Below are 21,586 nucleotides of genomic sequence, written 5' to 3'. Positions count from 1 at the left end.
AAGCACAAAGACTGGGTCACTTTAACAGTGAGAGATCCATACATTTAAGGAGTAACAAGAATGTTCCATTCCTAGACCTGAGGTGAAGGCTTCTGGTTTTCCAACACCATGCTAAAGTTCTGAGGCCCAGTTTTACAGTCCCTGTGTTCCCATGAGATTCCTTCTTTTCTTATTGCCACAGGTGTCCTCCCAACCAGTCTCTACTCTCCCTCATTACTTATAATCCAAAGAGCCTAATTAACCGCCATTACCGATTACCTCACTTCAGTATTTTGATATGGATAGCCTAGGGTGGAAAATAAAGGGAAGGAAGAAAAAAGGTAAAAAGGGGAGTATAAGCATTTGAAACAGCTAAAGAGAGATTTGATATGTGATGTATCAACTTAACTACCCATGCTTTTGGGACTGGTATGTTCTGTGACTTTGTGCTGTGATTCTCTAACTTACTTGGCCTTTACCTGCTTCTCTCACTTCCTGGGGAGAGACAGGCAGAAAGAACAGCCTTCAAACTTACTGTAATCTTAGAGATTGATATTGATATATCAATTGATATAATTGATATTAGTTCATCAGTAGTTTGAGGAAGAATGAGAGACAGTGAAGAGCTGGAGAAGTTAAGAGACTTGCTCAGGATTCCACAGCAGTTCTCTAAGAAGGGGGTTTAAGTCCCAAGTCTTTATTCTTCATCACTAAATGAACAGACTGAATGTCCATCACTCATTACACACAACTATGTGCTCTAGCTTTCAGGATGTTGATTTAAGATCTCACTGCCTTCACCAGCAAATTCCTAAATCTCTAAAATTTCCTCTACAATTCTGACATCAAGTCCCATGTGTGGGTTTCCTTCCTGCAACCACAATTGAACCCTCCCTGCCCCACTACCCTCTTAGTTCAGATGCCAGTTGCAAGTCCTAGATTATTACCTGTGCTTCTGACAAACCAGCTAGAGATGGGATGTTCCAAAGTCATCCTCCTTGAATTCAATCAATTTGCTAAAGGGGCTCACACAATATAGAGCAACATTTTACCTGCCAGATTACCAGTTTATGATAGAAGGATATACCTCAGAAACAGCCAGGTGGAAGAGATGCATGCAGCAAAGGATAGGGAAAGGTGTTTCTTCCATGCCTTCTACACAGGAGCCACTATCTCCAAATCTCTGTGTGTTCACCAACCCAGAAACTCTCTGAACCCCATCCTTTCGGATTTTCATGGAGGCTTCATTACAGAAGCATGATTGATTAAATCATTGGCTGTTGGTGATTCAACTCAATCTCTAGTCCCTTCCGCTCCCAAGAGGTCAAGGGCAGGGTGGGGACTGGTGGGGGTGGGGACAGAAAGTTCCAACCCTCCAGTCACAGGGTTGGCTCCCCTCACAACCAGTCTCCATCCTTAGGTGATTTAGGGATCTCCCAAAGCCCCTCATTAACATAACAAAACACACCTTCCTGGTTCTCAAAATTTAAGAAATTCCAAGGGTTTTAGGAGCTCTGGCCAGGAATGGGGAATAAGACCGAATTTGTATTTCTTGTTATAAATCACAATACTACACTTTCCAAGAAGACTAACACAAGAATTCATCTAAAACATTGAGAATTGGGAAGTTAACCATTATTTGATCTAGCTTTTCACTCAATATAATAGACTTTCTTTGGTATCCAAGACATCTGATGAAGTGAGTCTTGCTTAGATTAAGCCCAGCTCTGTCTCCCTGAATTATCCACCGATTGGTTTTTGTTCTCTGAAAAAGTAATTTGGCTCATTCTGTGACTGCCTTTTAAGTGCTATTAAATAAAATCCAACTTTTATTCATGACTCCTCACTTTTGACCTTAGAGAGTCACTTCTCATTCTGACTCTCAGTTTCTTTATTTGCAAAATGGCAAGTCCTGCTTTGCTTATGTCATAGGGCTTTTGGGAAAGGAGAAAAAGACAGCAATCACTTATTAAACATCTACTCTGTTCCAGGTGCTGTGATAAGAACTTTATGCACACTGAACTATTAATACTCCCAGGCCTATGAAGCTGTTGTTATTTGCCCATTTGAGTGAGGACAAAGTTGAGGCTAAGAAAAATTAAATATTTTGCCCTACTACTACACAGGTAGTAATAGAACTAGGATTTGAATGGAGGTTTGTCTGATGGCAAATCCCTGGGCTTAACCATTTTATTATTTTGCCTGCTATGAGCGGGTACTTAAGAAAGCACTTAGTGGGGCGCCTGGGTGGCGCAGTCGGTTAAGCGTCCGACTTCAGCCAGGTCACGATCTCGCGGTCCGTGAGTTCGAGCCCCACGTCGGGCTCTGGGCTGATGGCTCAGAGCCTGGAGCCTGTTTCCGATTCTGTGTCTCCCTCTCTCTCTGCCCCTCCCCCGTTCATGCTCTGTCTCTCTCTGTCCCAAAACTAAATAAACGTTGAAAAAAAAAATTTTAAAAAAAAGAAAGCACTTAGTGAATTTCTATTATTCAAATATTTCAAGTGTCTTTTTTTAACTTTCTTTTCTCCAGGGGCAATATTCTCAATTTTCTCTCTCTCTCTTTTTTTTTCTTTTTAAAGATTTTATTTTTAAGTAATTGCTACACACAATGTGGGGCTTGAACTCACAGCCCTGAGATCAAGAGTTGCATGCTCTACCGACTGAGCCAGCCAGGTGTCCCTCAGTTTCTTCTTTGATGAGCTATCATTTCCCTATCTCATATCATTAAATTCACTGTCCTTATGAACTAGCATATTTTAAACATTCCATTTAAAAATGTAGTAATCAGAATGGGAAGTCATGTCTTAATGTAGCTAGAGTTGGAAAACCCATGTTGCACAATGCTTCTCCAGCCTATCATTCATTTTCTTCTAGTTTCTTCATCCAGACAAACTAAAGCTTTGTTATCATCCTATCCAATAGGCTTCAAGGATCAGACATGCTGGAATTTGGGTTTGAGATGAATGAGTAGAATCTGAGTCCAGCATCTTTAGAAATGTTTATAAGGAGGTCATTGAAATGATTACTGACCCCGTGACCACTTCTTGCAAGGAAAAGCCACCATACCCTAACTGTATTTTAAGGCCTCTGTGGCCTAACAAAGAAGATTGTCAGTGTTTAGTGGCTTGGAGGGGGATTGTCTCTTTTATCTATATAGTTGAACTGTAAAATGAAATTTCCAAATGCTGAAGAGCATGAATGGAGCTAGTGTGATCACAGTGAGCCCGTCTATTTATCTAAAACTTATTCTAGTGTTGGCTAATGGGCCCCTGAGCTAAAGGTAGTGATAAGATTAAGAAAAAAAGCAAAACATTGTTATCTTTTCAGATGTTGAAGCTTTCCTGGTTCTAAATGAACATGATGTTGCTAATTTTATTACTTTTTTTTAATTAAAAAAATTTTTAATGTTTGTTTATTTTTGAAAGACAGACATGGCACGAGTGGGGGAGGGGCAGAGAGAGAGGGAGACAGAGAATCTGAAGCAGGCTCCAGGCGGGAAGCGGGGCTTGAACTCATGAGCTGTGAGATCATGATCTGAGCTGAAGTCGGACACTCAGCCGACTGAGCCACCCAGGCACCCCATCTAATTTTATTACTTTTTACTACCTTGTTTTTCCACTTCTGGCCACAAAGAAATGAAAAGATGTTTTCTATTTTGTACAAGAATGATTTTGCCTACTAACAGTTGTGAGAAAAAATTATGTGCAATATCAGCCATCTGATATATATTTATATATATTTTTTTTTAATTTTTTTTTCAACGTTTTTATTTATTTTTGGGACAGAGAGAGACAGAGCATGAACGGGGGAGGGGCAGAGAGAGAGGGAGACACAGAATCGGAAACAGGCTCCAGGCTCGGAGCCATCAGCCCAGAGCCTGATGCGGGGCTCGAACTCACGGACCGCGAGATCGTGACCTGGCTGAAGTCGGACGCTTAACCGACTGCGCCACCCAGGCGCCCCAAATATATATTTATATTAAAATGGCATTTAAAATGATTTGTTGTGGGTGACATATGAATAGAGAGACTAAAAATGATGAGTTTTACTGATGTAAGTGGTTGAATGCTAAAGAAAAAGGTAGCTCCTTTTTGAATAATATCTTAGTTTAAAAGGTGCCTTTCCAGAGAGCCCTTTCTTAAGCTCTGCATCTAAAGTAACATGCCATTCACTCCTGCTATGCTATTCAGCTTCATTTCCTTCATTCATGTTTCTATCACATATTTCCTTGTTTATATTTGCTTATTGTCTATCTCCCCTCTATCGGAGTACAAATTCTAGACCTTGTTTTGCATAGAAATCCTCATGTATAGAACACTGCGTGTAGTAGGCACACAGTATTTGTTGAATGAATGAATCCATTTTGAAAACATAAAGTTTTACTCTAGGCTCGCCTACCACTTTATGTCCTTTTGGCTTTTGTTTTTGTTGTTGTTCCATCTGTCAACAGTTTATTGTATCTTTTCCCCTCCTCACTGTAGGTTTATTTACTTGTGGATATCATTCCAGCCATTCTGATTTACTGTATTATAGTGGAAAGCAGTGTTTGGTGTGAAGTGCATTAGAACTAGGTTTTGCTAATAAATAATAAAATTTGTGGATTAAAAAAATTTTTTTTAATGTTTATTTTTGAGAGACAGAGACAGAGACAGAGACAGAGACAATGTGCGAGTAGGGGAGGGGCAAAGAGAGAGGGAGAGACAGAATCTGAAGCAGGCTCCAGGCTCTGAGCTGTCAGCACAGAGCTCCACGGGGGGCTGATCTCACGAACCTTGGGATCATGACCTGAGCTAAAGACAGACATTCAACTGACTGAGCCACCCAGGTGCCCCACAGAATTTGTGGATTTTTAAAGAAATATGTTAGAGTAGATTTTTTTTTCCCTTAAAAAAAATTACATCACTGACTTGCATTTTCTTGAGTGGGACAGAAAGAGGTGGGCTGCCAAGGACTTGTTCCTAACTTTAGGTGCCCAAAGCAAGTATGTTAAGAAGAAGGACTGAGATCCATTGCTTTAGAAGCAACTTTTGTATCCGCCATCAGGGCTCAGAGGAGTGAAATCGTGTTAGAGCCCTTGTTTCAGCTGAAGACAACTCAAGTGTGGGCTGCACAGTTGGTGCCATGGGATGCCTGTTAACTAAATTAGGTTGAAGCATATGGTTATATCTGATGGGTAGGGAGCAAACTCGGTGCCAGGTACCCTGAGGGCGCTCAGTAAATATGGGTTCATTTTAGCAATAATGCTGGACCTCCACCCAGGCCTGACAGTTTTGTCTTGCAACCTGTATGGGGACACCAGGAATTGCTGAGGGAGCTGGGAGGGTCTGGCACAAGAGGTTAGAAAATCATTTTCATTTCTTATGTTTTGAGGGATGGGAACTGAAGGAGAACAGTGCATTTTTTTGTGCCTTGAGAAACACGTGTTCTTAGAAAACGTTTTGGCCTTGATATGGTTTTGAAATATGTTTTTTTTAAAAGGAAGAATTCATAGAAAATTCATGTTCGTGTTGAGTAATTGTAAGATCGATTTGTTACTTATATATTTCTCTCTAGTTGTGGATTTTTTTCCTTTTACATTGCAAAAGAAATAGGTTCTGGCTATGAAATCCAAACTCTCATTAGAGACAATAAACTTTACCAAGTCATTTACCATGACAAGATGGCTTATTAGTCCTACTTAACACAATCCAGGAGCTGGTAAAGATATTTTGATTTGTACTCACGAAGGATTTACTTCTTGAGATAAGTCCAAAATATGTAAAATATTAAGGTGCAAATACTTAGATAGCAAATGTATTTATACATCAAAAATAAAAAACATTTAGGAGAACATATATTTGCCTGTGGACTCAGTAAAAGGCCTGAAGATATTTTGTTTTATAGTCACACATTTTATTACAAATTTCTTTTATTTTGTACCCAACAGAAAAGCAGGTTTGGAATCTATTTACAAGTACTATACATTTACACATATTATATACAGTTAATGAATTTAAAGAAAATGGGCAGAGAAACACAATATATATGAATAATATGCCACTGTACATGGTTTCTTATCATGGTCCTTAGAGTTACCGAATCTTTATTGTAGTAATAAATACAGTGCTATATTTACACATCTTATAAAACATCTCATAAATGTATTTTTTTTCAATTCCAAGTTAAAACATCTGATCAAAATAAACATGCTTATATAAAAATAAATCTACCTAACAGTCTTTTGGTTTGGATGTATTGAAGCTAATGTAGTATAATGGAAGTTACAAATTAGTCCTTTGACCTTTAGTATTTAATCATTTTGCTTCTTAAAATACTTAACACATCGTATTGTATTACATATGGAATAAGCAGAGAAGTCATGTTCCTGACATCAAGTGGGTTGGTCCAAAGACAACACAGCTAAAACCAAGCTAAAGAAAGAGGATATGTTACCAAGTCCCTGTTAAGTCCAAAGTGGTTTCAGACATCGTTGCTAGGGCTACTAGAGATACACGTGTGAGAAGTTATGTTGGTGGATTTCATTCATGTTGGTCTGCATTTGATCATTATGTTAAGATGCACCTCAGTCTGAATCAACTCACAAAACCCCCTGCAAAAAGTGTGCACCTGAAGAAAAAACAATCCCCAACCTCCCCGAGTTGCACACCATCTTTTCTAGGTGTATCCATTGCCAGCAATGGACTTTTATTTGGAGTTCTGGACAGCAGAGAGTTAAAAATTAATTAGACACGGCAAACCTCACTTCTACATGATTGCCTTCATGGCAATTTAAGAATTTATTTTCCTTTCAAAATATTTGTAGGCAGTTTTACTTCACTGAGGTGGAACCATCTAGTGCCGATACATACAATTTGGCATCTCTAAAAACGATGTGAATATGAGTAAACTAACAATGTCCTACATTATCCATTCATGGGGGGATTGGTGCTGTGGAAGGATCCTTTCTGAGGAAAGGGAAAGGAGGATTAACACATCCACATGGTCATTAAAATGAAATCGTACTGGTCACAACTTTTACTTAGTAACGTAGGCCATTTAAAACCCTATTTTCTGAACTCCTCTAACCATCTTTTAAGGAGTTTTCAGGTTTGAAAACCTGAAACTAACCTTTGTAAGCAAGTGGTTCTGCCCCTCGCCCCAAATAATTAGATTGGTGAGTTTAAAAAGGAATCGGTGGAAATCATGGAGAATCTTTTTTGAACATTTCAGTCTGCTTTTTAAAATCTGGGCTTACCTAAATAATGTGATTGATGTATCTCTTATATCTGAAGGAATTATACAAGCAGCATTTAGACTTGTTTTTCACTCTCCAGTATCAACAAGGTCTTCAGCTTTTTCCACACTGAGAGATATTAAAAACAAACAAGTTTCCACTCAGCTATTTTTTAGTTACTGCTCTGATGTACTCAATTTCATATTTTTTGGTTTTCAGTGTTTGAAAACTTTTCCTCTCACATGTTAATTAGACACATGGAACAAATGCCACAGATGAAAGATGACAGCTTTCGGTCACTGGGTAAGCTGGCGGTGACACAGAATTGGAAGGTAGGTCGTAGGCTATGCTGGCACTGGTGAAGGTTACCAAGGCTTGGGTTGAGTCACAGGACTGCTTCTCGACGTCGTCAGAGTTAATAGACATCAGGCTTGGGTTTCTCGATCTTGTCCAGAAGTGGGTTTGCTTTCCCAGGCTCCCCAGATCTTCCTTAAAATGGGGATTGAAGAGGATGTAGAGAAGGGGATTGAGACATGCAGGAAGCGGGACAATCACCAGAAGGATAAACTTAATGACTTCAGGACTGATAAATGTGAGGTTTAGTAAAGAGGAGAAGGACAAGAAAGCCACAGGGCAGTAAAGGATACAGTTGGTGAAGAGCAACAGAGCGATGTGTTTCACCATAGAACAGTCCCAAATATTTTCCAGGTCTCCCTTTTCCAAATTGCAGTAGAGCTTGGTGTAGGCAATGGTCATCACCAGGAAGCAGAGGGAGTTGAGCAAGACGAGAGCGACCATGTAGCCTGTGGTGCTGGGTTCGCCAAAGGGCAGGGGCAGGCAGAGCGGGGAGGCACTGAACTCACTGCCACCCAGCAGTGGAACCGTGGCGATGGTCAGGGCCAGCACCGCACAGAGCAGAATGATCACTTTCAGACTGGAGAAGGGGGTTTTCCTTTCAAATTTTGCAGAGTATTTCACAGAGAACCCGCGCTCCAGGGCTGCCAGAGTAAGCAGGAAAACAGATGATTCCGAAGCAAAAATGGACAAAAAGCCGATGACCTGACAACCGACCCCCTGCTCCCACCACGCACCATGCTGTGCAAAGCTGCCAAAAGTGAACGCGTCCACGCCAGCCAGCACAGCACTGGAGACCCCCATGAGCATGTTCACTGCTGCTATTAACCCAATTAACAGTTTTATGGAGGAAATGTACAGAGGGGCTCTGAACACTGTGGAAGTCACCAAGGCATTGCAAGTAAGCGCCAAAACTGCTATGGTCCATACTCCAATTCTGATTAGCCAGCTACCAAACAGGTATTCGCAGAGTTTGAAGGGGCCTAGAATCCAAGGAAGAAAAAGACTGGGTATCAAACGGGTTTACAACTTCTGCCAATTTACCTTTTGTTTCTCTTATTAGGACACCAAGAGAGAGGCCAGTAACAGCTAGAGGTAACACACAGTTCCCTTGTGGCATGCTCTACTTTCTTTAACTACCGTGAAAACATGAACACCAGGTGCTCATATTTTCAAGCTTGACACAGAGAAATGGAGATGGGGAATTTAAATCACTTGATTAAGATCCCTCAAAGAATGCAGAGTTGGGGCCAGGTAAAAAGCCAGATCTCCTGGGCTTTTCATTATATTTCTCTCAGAATGCTTCAAAAAGGTTCTGGAAGTAGAGAAAGAGAATCCCAGGGAAATACTCTATAATATTAGAACAGGAAGCAATGGTAGTATAAAAGTGCATTTCATGAACATTTCATCTTAGGTTTGTCTTGATGTTTGATGACATTTGATGTTTGAGAGCCAGAGACAATCTAGTTGTTGAAAATAAAATAACCCTTCCCAGCTGTCTTTTTTTTTTTTTTTTTTTCAACTGGTCCATTCTGTTCCTGGGAATGGGACAAACAGTTATGTGAAGTCAATATTTACAGAGCTCTTTTTTTTTTTTACTTATCTGTACTTATCTATTATTTGCTTTAATCAAATAGCTATTTAGGGAAGACAAAAGAAATCGCTTTCAAAAATGATTACAGGAAGCAAGATTCCTGCATACTAGTTCAGGCTAAATTGCCAATATCTCTTAAAAAATTGCATACACTTCTAACTATATGATTGATTCTTTAGTTTTCATTAATCTGAATCAAAAGTCTTTCACAAAAACCCTCTTTATGAATGGAGACCAACTCCAGGGAATGAACATTTCTATTTTAAAGGTCCCCATGGGGAGGGATATTTAAGAGCCACAAAGGTGGCACAGATTTTGCTTGGAAGTGTAGTCTGTATGTCATTGATGGCCTCGGAGTCAGTGGTGGGTACTGCGCTGAGGCAGTGCCGATGCCCTTCTTCTTTTTTTTTTTTTTTTAATATGAAATTTGTTGTCAAATTGGATTCCCTTCTCACCTGGGGAAGGCGAGCACTGCGCCGAATGAAGGGCTTTCAGGTCTTCCTCAAAGTCCAGCAGGAAATCTTCAAGATCACGCTCATCTGCAGGAATGAGAAGCCCTGGAATAGTGAGTTCTGGCTCTTGTTTTGGGGTCTACCTCCCAGGGAAGAAAGCCTTGGATTGTCCTTGAGGGACTGAAGGGAACTGAAGGCCAGACATCCCACTTTTCCCTGGGCTCTGGCTTTCTTGCAAGTCTATTATAAAGTTGCAAGTCTATTATAAAGTTTTAATCAAGCTATTCTATGACATAGTATTCCAGACGAACTGAGGGTAAGGAAGGGTAACCCCAGACTCCCGGTGATAACATTTTAGCTCTACCATTCTGTTCTTAGCTCATGACAGCACAAAATTGCACTGACTTAAATTAGAGAGAGGCTGTGGGCCTCTCTTTATCCAGTTACCAAACAGTTAGATAGCTATAGTGCAAATGTCCTGGGCTGTGTTCTCTGAGCACAAGAGGGAGAATCAGGTATAGTAAGTTTCAATCTTTCCTGGGGAATTCTGCTTAACAAAGGGCAAATCAAGTTACTGCATGGTGCTTAGTTTAGCTACTCATAAAATAGGAGTTTTGTGATCTAACATACAGAACTGCTGTCCTTGAAAATAAACTCCTTTGAAGTACTTTGTTTTTCTTGTTCATTGTGTACCTTCTGGCACATAATAGGCACTCTTAATTTTTTTAAATTAAGTTAATAAATATAGTAGAGTTAATAAATATAGTAGAAATTAGCATGGATGAAGCAGGGAGAGCAAAAACTAAGGAAAAAACAAGAGCAAAAGACACATGCTGTGGCCTAAAACAAAAAAGCCAAGGGCCAAAATATCCGCTCCTTAAACTGGTATGTTTACAGGAAGAAACGTTAAGGTAACGTGCAGACAGACAGAATCAGACAGACACACTTGCTTGGGAATCAACAAATCATTAGGGTCCAGAGGAAGAAAAGCCAGTCTGTTTGGACTGTGTGCAAACTTGCAGGGTTGGCAGGCAAAGGAAAGTGGGGGCTGCCATGGTGCCTCCTCATTATCACAGGTGTGGTTTGAGGTGCATTGCTGTCTGTTTAAGTAAGGTCTTACTTCAAGGAAAGCCAAGCGCTTTACAGACATTATCTCATTTCACCTCCCTGACAGATACCCCTATGGGGGGTGGGAGGGGAGAAGGTTTTAGAATTAGTTGGATAAGAAGTTGGATGCTTAGGCCTTTCTACTGACATATGGAGGCATCTAAATGCTTATGTTGTCCATTCCTCCCAGGCCATAAGAATAAAAATGGATTTTTATCTTCTGGAGAAAAGTGCTCAGAAACATGTACAAAAAATATATCCATAAGGATGAGGCCCTTTTAAAATCTTACGGAAATACTGACATCAATATTAAGAATTACCCCTGAGGACAGTATATGCCAAGGGAGATCTAATTATAAATACAAGTACTGTATTAAGAAATCACTTACAGAAAAAAATGAACCTTTAGAATGATCCTAAGGGATATTTCTCTTTCTCTGGGAGTCTTTAAGTAGTGGGATTGAGGGGCACCTGGGTGGCTCAGTCAGTTAAGCGTCTGACTCTTGGTTTTGGCTCAGGTCATGATCTCACAGTTCATGAGTTTGCCCCGTGTCCAGCTCTGCTCCTTCTCTCTCTCAAAATAAATAAATAAACTTAAAAAAAAATAGTAGGATTGATTTCCAACTTGCTGGGCTGGTTACATAAGGACTTGTCTGGAGTTCAGATGACCTGTTTGATGACTTTTCAAGACCATTGTAGATAAAATTTCATCACTGTGACATAATAGGTCTTACCTTGAATTTGAAACATTCCAGCATCTTTCTTATGAAGGTCATCTGTACTGCTGTTGTCATCTTTATTCCATTGATTAGAAATTTTATAGACATTCTCACATGCTCCAAATGCACAACACTGGTAAGCATAAGGCATTTCTATAACCCTTTAAATGAACAAAACCAAACAAAAAACACACACTTAAAGAAATGGATTATTAAATATAGTGTTCATCTTCTTTCACTCAATAATTCTGTCTTTGGATCTTAGCCTTAATTAATAATCTAAAATATTAATTATGTGTATAAAGATGTTCATTACAGAACTATTTATAATAACAACGGAGTTGTTAAAAATTATTGCCATGAAATGTTGACAATTGCTAAGGTTGAGTGATGCATATATTATATTATTTTCTCTACTTTGGTGCTTGAAAATTTCCATAATAAAAAGGTTAAAAAAATGACGGCTAGGAAAATTGTAGCACCATTAAAAAGTGCTTATAGTATGACATAATGGAAAGTAAGGAAAACATGATGTAAGCGGTATATGTACTGTGATTCTAACAATTAAAAATACATTGGAAACAAAGTCTGGAAGGAAATAAAAAAAAGTTGTTTAGGGGATATTTTTAGATTTTTACTCTCTTCTACTTTCCAAACTCTCTTTTGGGGTTATAGTTTTAAAAGTATGTAAAATGTACCGTGGTTTAAAAATATATCTATAAACACACACACACACACACACACACACACACACATAATATATATGTGTATATACATATATAGTCTTTCAAGGGATTTTTTTTAACAACAATAATAAGCATAGCAAGTTTTAAAGAGCATTACTTCCTCAAAGAAATATAAATTTAGTACATTTTATTAGAACATATAACAAGCTAGATAAATTTAGAAATGTAAGCAGTACTACAATAATATTATAATGTTATTTAATTATGTGACCTAGTTTATATCCCATGGATCAATGGTTTTCAAACTCTTTCCATGAACGCTAAGATTCTGGGAGGCATCTTTGAGAAAGAAAGGAAATGTGGTCAGGAAGACGTTCTTCCCCTCAGGGCTTATCCTAACAATGCCCCAGGGGTGGGGTACTTGAGGGCATGAAATGCAATTCAAAAGAGTCCCTTGACCTCATAAATTTCGAAAACTACTATAACACGTCTATTATTTCGCATGGCCACAAATGTATCTTATTAGTTTTAATGACAAACTCACTTGAGTTCTGGAAAGTTTTCAGATGATATCAAGCTCTGTAAGGCATGATTTCCTGTTAATTTTAAGTGAGTTAAACCATGTAACCCAGTTACAGGAAAAGACGACAGGAGGTTGGACGATAGGTCCCTGCAAAACATCAAACAACAATTGGCTTTTAGTCTGTGTTAGCAGAAAGCGTCCATGTTGAAAAAAAGCAACTTAAAGATTATTAAACTCCTCCATAAAAACTTCTTAGCAGGGGGGCGCCTGGGTGGCGCAGTCGGTTGAGCGTCCGACTTCAGCCAGGTCACGATCTCGCGGTCCGTGAGTTCGAGCCCCGCGTCGGGCTCTGGGCTGATGGCTCAGAGCCTGGAGCCTGTTTCCGATGCTGTGTCTCCCTCTCTCTGCCCCTCCCCCGTTCATGCTCTGTCTCTCTCTGTCCCAAAAATAAATAAACGTTGAAAAAACTTCTTAGCAGGGTCTGTACCCTCCATGGTAAAAATAACCATTTTGGGTTTAGCTACTGATAACATGTCTATTTACAATCAGAATTGCAGGGGGAAAATGTCCTAATCGCATCCAAATTGTAATTTCTATAATAAGCTGTATTTTACCAGGTGGGGACATCAAAAATCCATAGAAGGCGCTACACCTAATTTGAAAAGAGATGTTGACTGGAATAAGGGATGAGGGGGAAGACGCTGTTGGGTTTATTCCCTTTCCTCCCCTTAACTTCTGTCTGACTAGCTCCTTCTTTCTCTGTTAGCCACTGGAGAGGGGTGAGGAAAGGGTTCAGAGGCCCCGAGGGGAGGAAACGCGGGACAGGAAAGTTTTCTCTTAGGATGGCAAATATAAAACGAAAGCCCTTTGGGACTGAAATGACATCTTATTCCACCCCACCTGACTGCTCGGCGAAAGTGGAAAATTTCACTTCAATAAGTAGAACAGCTGTCACCCAGCTCTTCAAATACGCAGTCAGGGCCCACGTGGCCTTGGAGGGGCAGGGTTCCTCCCTGGTCTGACTTCACTCGAGCGTGGAGAGAACTGAGGGCTGGGCAATCTGTGTGTGGCAGTTTCTTCAGCAACACCGACATTTGTCAGGAAGTTAAGTGGCCCCCAATTTCTTAAAATATGCCATAAACAAGTCATGAGATACTCACAGTTTTCTTAGAGATGGCAAAGTGGAAAAGGCATTGGGATGAATAACGGCAATTTTGTTCCAAGCCAAATTCCTATTTAAAAAAAGAATATATATATAAGGCAAATGAGAGGATGATATTTTAAAAAGATGGTGTGAAGTTTTACCATATATATTCATTCTCTTACCAAAATTTAGCTTCCATTCAGGGCAAAACAATTAGTTGATCACATCAGATAAAGATATCAGTAGTAAAAATGACTAAAGAACGGACTTGAAATCAATCTTGTTTTAAATCAATCAAGGAGAAATCATTCAGGTGGATATTTTAGATTTTATTCTCTGTGAAAAAGGTGACTTGAACATGCTTGTAAAATTTTATTAGGGTGTCTCTGAGGTGAGTAGGGGTAGAGGAGCAGTAAGACAGGAACTTCTGAGGCTCTTCCACTGACAAGCAAGTAAATGTGAAGTAGATAAAATGTCCCTGGAAATGTAATGAAATGCAGCAACACTTTGTGTACATCGTCAGATATGTCAGGCTTTAAGAGAAACACAGAGTTTTTTGTTTTTTGTTTTTTTTTTTTTTAATGTTTATTCTGAGAGACAGAGAGAGAGCGAGCAGGGGAGGGGCAGAGAGAGAGGGAGAGAGAGAATCCCAAGCAGGCTCTGTGCTGTTAGTGCAGAGCCCAACATGGGGCTTGAACTCAAGAACCATGAGATCATGACTTGAGCCATAGGTCATGACCTGAGCTGTAGTAAGATGCTTACCCAACTGAGCCACACAGGCCCCACACAGAGAAGTTGTTTTTTTTTTTTTTTTTTTTATAAGGGGCACCTGGGTGGCTCAGTTGGTTAAGCATCCGACTTTGGCTCAGGTCACGATCTCCTGGTTCATGAGTTTGAGCCCTGTGTCGGGCTCCAGGCTGACAGCTCAGAGCCTGGAGCTTGCTTTGGATTCGGTGTGTCCCTCTCTCTATGCCCCTCCCCTTTTCACGCTCTGTCTCTCTCTCTCTCTCTCTCAAAAATAAATAAACATTAAAAAATAAATAAATTCCCAGTAAAGGAGATGTACATTTAAATTCTTAGCTCAAAATAAATATAAAAGGGTGCTAATATGTTGGAAATAAAATCCTTTGATAACAGAAAACCTACAATTTATGGAGAAATAAAATTCACTAAACAGATACACACATGCACACGCATACACACTGAAATGTAGGTGATTCAGCAGGAATAAGAACTTCCACATTTCAAAAAAGAAACAATGAACTTAAAACTTGTATTTTTAAAATGCCTAACTAATAAGTATAACTAAAGTATAGACATTTGAGGAAACTGAAAGTGATCACTGTCAACTTCTCTAGCACAAATGAGTGATTTATTTATGGTACTGTGCCTCTTGAATTATCTTGGATAAATGGTATTTGAAGAACATTTATATTCCTTTGAAAGTCTCCCTAAACTGGGTGAAACTGGAAGGCTTTTTATTTTGATCCATTCCTGCTGCCAGAACAGAAAAAAATTTTGGCTAACAAGGGGAGGATATGGTAGGGAAGGAGTGGGGGAGCCACATTTGGGGGTTGGGTAATTGAGTGAGGACACAGTCTTCTCCTGAGCTGCTCATAAAACTTATGTCCGGTGAGGGAAGCAAGTCATGCCATCTGTCAAAGTCTCTGGTGGCTGTGAGTAGAACATGGGTGCCCAGGGAGCTTCACAGAGAGGAATCATCACGAATGTAGGCCAAGTCCTGCCATGGGGCTTTATAGCAATTTGGATTTAAAACAAATATGGGAGAATTTGTATGTTCAAAGGACTGTAATTCCACTTGTGTTGGTATGTCTGTGTGCTGGAATGTTCGCAGCAGCCCCGGGAGGAGTCACTTCCACTCTCCTACCCTGTTCTGTGCCTGGGGCTGACCCTGCAGGCCACGTGCCCAGGGGCTCCCTACTCTATGCAGTCAGAAGCCCAGGAGAGACAACTTGGGCACCTGTGCTCCTTCTCTGTTTTGGAATCTTGTCTGGTGGCAGCTGCACGTTTCTCAACCACAGCATCCCTTCTCTGTGCCTGTGTTCCGTTAGCCTCAGTCTTGGCCATGTTGTTGGTTCCCGAAAGCCCATCCCTTGCTTACTCCCCACCAACACCTATGCAAATGTCTCTTCATTTGCACCATTTCCTGCCAAGACCCTTACTGATACATCTTAAGAGGATATATACTTGTTGTAATAATGATAACAACAAACATCATCATGATACTATTGCATATTTACCATGTGCCAGGTTGGGTTATGAGTTGTTTTTTCACACGTATTGTCTCGTAACCCTTAACACAACTCTGAGAGGTAGGTATTGTCATTAGCCCCATTTTACTGGTGTGAAGAGAGGCACAGAGTATTAAGTGACTTGCTCAAAGTCACAGAATAATCTCAGGAGCTGGGATTCAAACTCAAGCTAACTGACATCAGAGAACCTGATGATGTTTAGCTCGGAATATGTTTGGAATTCTTAAGTAAATAATGAGAGCCACTGCACCTGACCCTGGGGATAAGAAGATAAAAGAGTTCTTGTCATTTGGGGGCCAGGGCATAGTCTACCCGTGGCAGAGCTGAGTGTTGAGTCCCGAGCAGAGAATATGCAAAGTGCATCAGAGTGGAGTGGGCTCGCAGATCTTGTTCTTGTGGCATGGGCAGGGGGCGAGTCAAGGGTGGAGAGGAATCCGATGGGCAACAGGAATAGGGGAAATGGCCACCATGTGTCAGGGGACTGGAATGCCTGGGTAAGAGTCAGGAGGTTGGAGTCAGATTTTGAAGGTGGTGCTGGGAAGTCTGGTGTGGATTTGAAGACAATAGGGGACTAAAAAGATTCTTGAAGCAGGGAAAGTACCATGATTAGACTTCTGTTTGAGAAAGATTCTCTTTAGAGAATGGGATGGATGAGTGGAGACCAATGATGGGCCAGTGGCAGAAGAGCAGCTGAACTGGAGTTGGCAGAGTTGGGGTCAGTGATGGACGTGAGGTCTAAGGGGCTGGAAGAATTCAGCGACACTCATACATGTAGCCTTCAGGATCCCATTCTTTTGCTATCATTAGAGATCAGTCTTCTATTTCATGTGCATATGAAAAAAAAATTTTTTTTTTGATGAGAACATTTAAGTTCTACTCTATTAGCAAATTCAATGACATAATAGAGTGTTATCAACTGTTTCAGCCTTTTAAGATGGAACTGACCTTTGGAAACAGCCAGAACTCCAACTGGATGAAAAAGGCAGGTAATGAAAGGAGGTAATGTATTTTTTGTTTTACATTTATTTAAAAAAAAAGTAGAAGAACTTCACAAGCTGATACAAAACAAATGGGAAGGGCAACATACTTAAATTCAGAACGAGATAGTTTTCAAGGTAAATTTTTAGAAGATGATTCTTAAAGGTAAATTTAAAATGTTTTGAGGAATAGTATTATTTTACAAGGATATAGTCTCTTAAGTATTCAGAAAAACTTTAGGGGGCGCCTGGGTGGCTCAGTCGGTTAAGCCTCCGACTTTGGCTCAGGTCATGATCTCATGGCTCCTGAGTTCGAGCCCCACATCTGTGCTGACAGCTTGGAGACTGGAGCCTGCTTTAGATTCTGTCTCCCAATCTTTCTGCCCCTCCCCCACTCATGCTCTGACTCTCTCTCTCTCTCAAAAATAAACATTAAAAAAAAAAAGAAAAAAGAAAAACCTTAGGGAAAAAGGGGGTTTTATCAAAATATATCAGAGTTTAAACATTCTATATTGTCATTATTCATCAAAACTACATTGAAACTCAGTTTGGAGGTGAAAAAGACTTAGCTGACACAGAAAACAATCTGTTACCAAGGTTTTCTTTTTTAAGTTTATGGTTAATACATGGTGTTTTCATTCATAAAATGGAATTAGATACTGTATTTACAATTCTTACTCATCTGATCAACAGAAGCCTTTCCAGGGCAGTTGTGCTCAAACCTTAGGGTACTTGTTAAAAAGCAGATCATCGGGACCCACCTGAACCACCTCAGAGATTCTAACTCATGAGGCAGGTAAGGACCTGGAACCTGCATTCTTGGTGGTGGCCCCATGACGGCTCTTAAGCACTTTGAGACACATCTTGAAAACTGTTTCCCCAGGAAAAACGAATGGGCAGGAAGTACTGTGTGGTCATCCCATTTCCGTGTGGAAATCCCTACCAATTCCAGGCTGCTGACAGAAACGCATTTCGTAGGTGATTCAACAGCTTGGCCTCCTTCCTCTTCATTCAAGTTTCATATCAGAGAGCAGACTGCAAATTTACTACTTTTGAATATACTCCTGGAAATTATCATGAGCAGGATACTTGCCCTTTGATGGCAAATACAGGCACGAAAGCCCAACAATTCCAGTGTACAGTGGAAAGAAAACATTGGGGAACACCCGAAAGAGAAAGAAAGCGCTCTGTATTGGGAAAGGTGCTGGCAGGCAGTACTCACAGAGCTCGGAGGCTGAGCAACTGCTGGAAAGTGTCAACTCTAATTTCAAAGATTTCATTATGTCGCAGGTCTCTGAAACGACAGAGTTCCAAAGATTGATTTCAAAGTCACTGGTTTCAAAGATTAGTTTTCGGAGTACTTCTACAGAAGGATTACCTGCCCTCAATCAAAGGAACACATGAAATATGAGTGTCAAGTGACTGATTAAAAATTTTTTGTTTTGTTTAAAGAAGAACATTCCAATTTATACACTTAAGCGTTGCCGCTCTTTCAGAGCAACGAGTTCTTTCGGGTGGATGTAAAACTATATTCCAAATGCCATCATCATTCAATCACTTGGCGCCTGCTGGCTCTGCCTTGTGAGACATTCTAGTATTCTTTGGGGGTCTTCAAGAGAGTCAAATCCTTACCTTTTAAAGATGGATTTGTCTTTCTTTTTCTCTCTTAATCACCCAAAGGCATTCAGGGAAAAATTAAGTGGGAAAAGACCGATGGTTAATATCGTTTTTTTTTTTTAAAGTTTATTTACTTATTTTGAGAAAGACTGAGAGGGTGGGGGAGGGGCAGAGAGAGAGGGAAAGAAAGAAGAGAGAGAGAACCCCAAGCAGGGCTGTCACTGTCAGCACAGAGCCCGACGGGGGCTCTGTCACACAAAAACCATGAGATCATGACCTGAGTGGAAACCATGAGCACCCAGGCACCCCAGATGGTTAATATTGTTTTGATCAAAACCGAAGTATGTCTATAAAGCAATAATGATGGGGTGCCCGGGTGGCTCAGTCGGTTAAGCATCCAACTCTTGGTTTGGACTCAGGTCATGATCTCCCGGTCCTGAGAACAAGCTCCTCATCGGGCTCTGGCTGACAGCGCAGAGCCTGCTCGAGACTTTCTCTCTCCCTCTCTCTGCCCCTCTCTGACTCTGCGTGCACTTTCTCCCTCTCTCGAAAAAATAAATAAATACACATGAAAAAAAGCAATAAGGCTGATCCTTTGTAGAGGAGGCAAGAAGGTTAGCATGTTTCATGTGTAAGTAGCATCCATGGCACCTCAAATATGACAGACAAATAGGGCACCTCCTCTAAGGATGACTATGTGGAACCAACACCCCAACAAACCCAAGTCCTTCCTGTATTTAAAAGTAACGTCACTCATTGGATATATAAGTTTAGAAAAATTCCAAAGCTCAAATAAACTCAGTTCTTATATCACCAAGTTTGGGGGAAGAAAGAAAAAAAGCATAATAAATGCTTTACTTACAGTACAATGCATAGAAAAATAATATTATCTGTGTTTCCCAACTTAATAGGCATCCTACACAGTCACACCTTGTGTGTATAAGAAGGGAAAAGCACCAAATGCCTCCCCAGCGACCTGCAGGGCAAGCAAACCAATGACCCCTGGAAAAGTGAGTTTTGGCTCTTGTTCTTTGCTAAGTGACTTAGAAACTCTTATAGACGTACATTTTCTGAAGCTTTTGGCAGACTGAAAAACTGGGTAAATCTTCCAGCAGGTTGTAAGATAGATCTCTGAAAAACAGAAGGTACAAAAGGGAAAATCTGTTATATATTAATCTTAAGGAAACATGCTTTGCTCTCCTTTCCTCTCCAAGATGATATATCTCCCAAAGGCAGACTCTGAACGTTTCCCCAGCCCTGACATGGAGCAGGTAGTCAGAGGCATTATTGGATTAAGCATAGATCCAAACGTTTACTGAAATGTGGCTGTTGTACTTCTTTAATTGATTTAAATAATTTACTTAACAGATTTATTTATATTTTGTTAGTGATGATCTACAATGTTCTAGCTATTATCTTGCTGAAATGAGTCCAAATTAAATTAAATAATTGTGTCTCTCTTTCTAGGAGCTGCTATATCTCTACAGCTAAGAGAATCATTGTTGGTTCTTTTCTAATCAGCTAAAAAAAAATCCAACAACAAGTCAAAACATAGCACTAACTTTGAAATCAATCACTACAAGGGGGAAAAAAAATCTAAGAAAGTCTTCAGCCAAAACTCAACAAATTACAGAATAACAAAAACATCTGGACATATTTATAGTATAATATAACTAATCTAAAACAAGCCATGGTAATTTGCAGAAAGCTTAAAAAAAGAAAGCTGGTAGATAAAGTAACATAGATATTTAAAAAAAATCTTGTCTCATGTTTTAAAAGTTATCGGCTAATCAACTAACACACTTTCATGCCTGATTCTAATTCTTAAAACCAGATCGCCACCATGGAACTGAAAAATCCATACTGTTTTCTAAGAGGCTTTTAAATTATCTTGTTCTTGTAATTGATCACTTTTTTCTACATTTAGTGAATAAATGGAATTCATATAGAAATACAGTTCAGTTACCACACACAAATAATGCAAATGAAGCTGTTTGCAAACACAAGTTTGTAGTTTATACTAGAGGCTTGAAAGACCAAACTAAACCAAACAAAATATGAAAAAACCCAAAACCATACCCCACACCTACGCACAAATACACCTGGTTAAAAATTCGGTGTATATTTTTAAAAAGTAGTAAATGTGATAAAATGAACATACATATCATCAAAGCTGATAATAATTTGGTTCGCTCATCTCCACACACTGCAAGGAGACAAATCCTTCCTGTGCACCTCTTAGTACAGGATACATAAAACCTTCTCCCACGTAAAGACCCAGTGTCACCTTCTACCTACCTTCTACCTAATGATTTTCATGGCTAACATTGATGAAGCACTTCTTAAATATAGACACCATGTTTACAGCTTTACCTAAATTATTTCATTTGACCTGTGGTCACCTTATGAGGGAGACACTGATTATCACCATACAATGTGAAATAATTTGCCTAAGATCACCAGCTACTTAGTGGGGAAAGCCACACACAGCCAGGGAATTCCCATGGAGGGGAGGCAACTTGGGGGCAGTTTCTTCATATACAGGTACTCTGTGGATGATTCAGCCAAAGGGTGGAAGCTCGCAGACCTATGTTTCCAGAACATAAAGTAGACTGTAGTAGAGGTCGGGACCCTGAGTCCTATTCTCAGCCTCAACTTGGATTCTTCAACTTGGTCAATATGTTGGTCAAAGCATTATACCTTTTTTAGTTCTCTCCTTAAATGAGAAGATACCTGCTTATCTTGCAGTGTTGTGAAGAACAAATCAAAATTACAGGTTGAAGTGCTTTGAAAATGACAAGCTTCTGTGGTTAATGGATTTGTATTCTTTCAGACCTTTCAAGTTTCAGCTTGAGGAAAGAATAGCTTGAAGAAAGAATAATGGTTTAAGGGAAATGAGAAAGAAGTTGATAAGAGCTAACACTGCCTGAGAGTTTACGATGTTCCAGT

General features: G+C 39.9%; 1 protein-coding gene across 1 annotated transcript in view; it reads right to left on the bottom strand.

Moving 5' to 3' along the window:
• Positions 1 to 5,846: 5,846 nt before the first annotated feature.
• LGR5 (leucine rich repeat containing G protein-coupled receptor 5) overlaps positions 5,847 to 21,586 on the bottom strand; it is a 76,805-nt gene continuing 61,065 nt past the window's right edge. Inside the window, exons 12-18 of the mRNA XM_032593793.1 lie at positions 19,703 to 19,768; positions 18,243 to 18,314; positions 13,787 to 13,858; positions 12,648 to 12,773; positions 11,433 to 11,578; positions 9,595 to 9,678; positions 5,847 to 8,528 (exon numbers count right to left, since the gene is read on the bottom strand). Of these exons, the coding sequence (XP_032449684.1) occupies positions 7,441 to 8,528; positions 9,595 to 9,678; positions 11,433 to 11,578; positions 12,648 to 12,773; positions 13,787 to 13,858; positions 18,243 to 18,314; positions 19,703 to 19,768 (1,654 nt within the window). The 3' untranslated portion in view covers positions 5,847 to 7,440. The remainder of the gene's footprint in view (positions 8,529 to 9,594; positions 9,679 to 11,432; positions 11,579 to 12,647; positions 12,774 to 13,786; positions 13,859 to 18,242; positions 18,315 to 19,702; positions 19,769 to 21,586) is intronic.

Source organism: Lynx canadensis, chromosome B4 (genome assembly GCF_007474595.2).
Source record: "Lynx canadensis isolate LIC74 chromosome B4, mLynCan4.pri.v2, whole genome shotgun sequence".
In the NCBI taxonomy this organism is placed as follows: Eukaryota; Metazoa; Chordata; class Mammalia; order Carnivora; family Felidae; genus Lynx; species Lynx canadensis.
This window is presented reverse-complemented; position numbering and strand designations above follow the sequence as displayed.